This window comes from Physeter macrocephalus, unplaced genomic scaffold (genome assembly GCF_002837175.3).
Source record: "Physeter macrocephalus isolate SW-GA unplaced genomic scaffold, ASM283717v5 random_9867, whole genome shotgun sequence".
NCBI lineage: Eukaryota > Metazoa > Chordata > Mammalia > Artiodactyla > Physeteridae > Physeter > Physeter macrocephalus.
This window is the reverse complement of record NW_021155155.1, coordinates 1-2,236: the sequence shown is the minus strand read 5'-3', so window position 1 is coordinate 2,236 and position 2,236 is coordinate 1. Positions and strand designations below refer to the sequence as shown.

Genomic DNA, 2,236 nt, shown 5'->3' with positions numbered 1-2,236 from the left:
ATGGCATTACCAGCCCTGCGGGGCCCCCTGCCTGAGGACCTGCCGGAACCCCCGCGGCCGCTGCCTGACGGAGCTGCCGGGCCTGGAAGGTGAGCGCGGGCGTCGGGGGCGGCCACGCCCCGTCACCCCAGCACAGCGGGCAGGCAGCGGGGCGAGCGGGCCCCGCCTCGCCACGTGCCCACCCTCGGGACAGGGGGACAGAGACGGGCGGCCGCCGTGGCAGCCCCACGCCTGGCCTGAGAGGGGAGTCTTCCCCCCGCCCTGTGCCCGCCCCAGGCTGCTACCCACAGTGCCCGCCCAGCAAGCCGTTCTTCGATGAGGACCAGATGAAGTGCGTGGCCCAGTGTGGGGGCTGCTACGACGAGGACGGAAACTACTATGATGCGGGCGCCAGGGTCCCCACGGCGGAGAACTGCCAGAGCTGGTGAGCCAGCGGCGGGGCGGGGGTGGGGTCTGGGCGGACATGGAGCGGGGCCGGGCGGGCACAGTAAGGCCTGGGCCCCGCTGGCCCTCAGCTCTCCTCTCTCCCCCTCCCAGTGACTGCACCTCTAGAGGCCTCCAGTGCACATACAGCCCCGCAGGTAAGCGGGGGCCTGTTGGTTTGAGGGCTGGGGGCTGGGGGCTCTGAATGAGCCCCGTGCCTCTCCATCTTCAGCCTGTACGTGCACCTACGAGGGCAGAACCTATGGCTACGGGGACGTCATCTACAACACGACCGACGGGCTGGGCGCCTGCCTGATCGCCACCTGCAGAGACAATGGAACCATCGTCCGAAAGGCCGAGGAGTGTCCCAGAACCCTGCCCACGACGCCCTTCACCTTCACCAGCACTGCGGCTCCGTCCTCCACCACGGGTAAGCCTGGCACACACACCACTGGTCCTGCCTTACTCACCAGAGCCCCTGGCCCCGGTGATGGTCTGGGTGCCAAGGGAGAACCCAGTGGGCACCTGGTACAGGTGTCCTGGGTGCAAAGGATGGCCTGGGGCCAACGCTGGGGCAAGGGGACATGAGTCACCCCTCCTCTGGGCATGGCTGGCGAGGAGGCTGATGGGGACCCCGGTACTCCACCCACAGGCTCGGTCCCCACACCCTCCTCCGTGTGCGTGCAGGAGCACTGCCGCTGGTCCGACTGGTACGACAGTGGGCGTCCAGAGCAGGGCGTGGGAGGGGGAGACTTTGAGACATTCGAGAACCTGCGGCAGAGGGGCTACCAGTTCTGCCCGGCCCCAGCGCATGTCGAGTGCCGGGCCCAGCAGTTCCCGGATATGCCTTTGGAGAAGCTGGGCCAGAAGGTGGAGTGTGGCCAGGCCCGGGGGCTGACCTGCCTCAACAGCGAGCAGAACCCCCCGCTCTGCCACAACTACGAGCTGAGGGTCCTCTGCTGCGACTACGTGCCCTGCGGCACCAGCCCGGCCCCGGGCACCGGCCAGCGGCCATCCTCCCAGCCCCTGCCCACCTTTACCCAGACCACACCCACCAGAGGAACCTCCCTCCTGTCCACGGCGGTCTCCACCTCACAGACCCCATCCGCCAACTCCGCCTCAACCGTGACCCGAGTGGGCAGCAGCTTTGTGGTCCCGGCCACCACCACCTGTGAGCCCCGCTGTGACTGGACAGAGTGGTTTGACGAGGACTACCCCAAGTCCGAGGAGGCCGGGGGGGACGTCGAGTCCTACGACAAGATCAGGCGTGCGGGAGGGGCCGTGTGCGAGCAGCCCCAGGGCATAGAGTGCCAGGCCGAAAACTTCCCCGACGTGAGGCTGGAGGAGCTGAAGCAGCGCGTGCACTGTGACGTCAGCTTCGGCCTGGTCTGCAGGAACGACGAGCAGGTGGGCCTGTTCAAGATGTGCTACAACTACAAAATCCGCGTGCTGTGCTGTGGGTACAGCCACTGCGGGGAGCCCACGTCCCCCACCACCACTGCCACCGCATCCACTGTCACAGCCCCCACAGCCACCACCTCCACTGCCACAGCCACCACTGTGGCCACCTCTACAGCCACCACGGCAGCCACCTCCACTGCCACAGCCCTCACTGCCACCACCTCCACTGCCACCGCATCCACTGCCACAGCCCTCACTGCCACCACCTCCACTGCCACAGCCCTCAATGCCACAGCCCCCACTGCCAAGACATCCACTGCCACGGCCTCCATTGCCACCACATCCACTGCTACAGTCACCACTGTGGCCACCTCTACAGCCACCACTGCCATGACATCCACTGCCACAGCCC

At 67.4% G+C, this 2,236-nt stretch overlaps 1 protein-coding gene across 1 annotated transcript; it reads left to right on the top strand.

Annotated features, from left to right (window-relative positions):
* Positions 1 to 276: 276 nt before the first annotated feature.
* On the top strand, positions 277 to 2,187 carry LOC112063294 (mucin-5B-like; the record flags this gene model as incomplete). Its single annotated transcript, XM_028487699.1, has 4 exons — positions 277 to 424; positions 538 to 581; positions 656 to 853; positions 1,076 to 2,187. Coding segments are annotated over 4 exons (1,502 nt in total), but the record flags the coding sequence as incomplete, so codon positions are not given.
* Between the last annotated feature and the right edge of the window lie 49 nt (positions 2,188 to 2,236).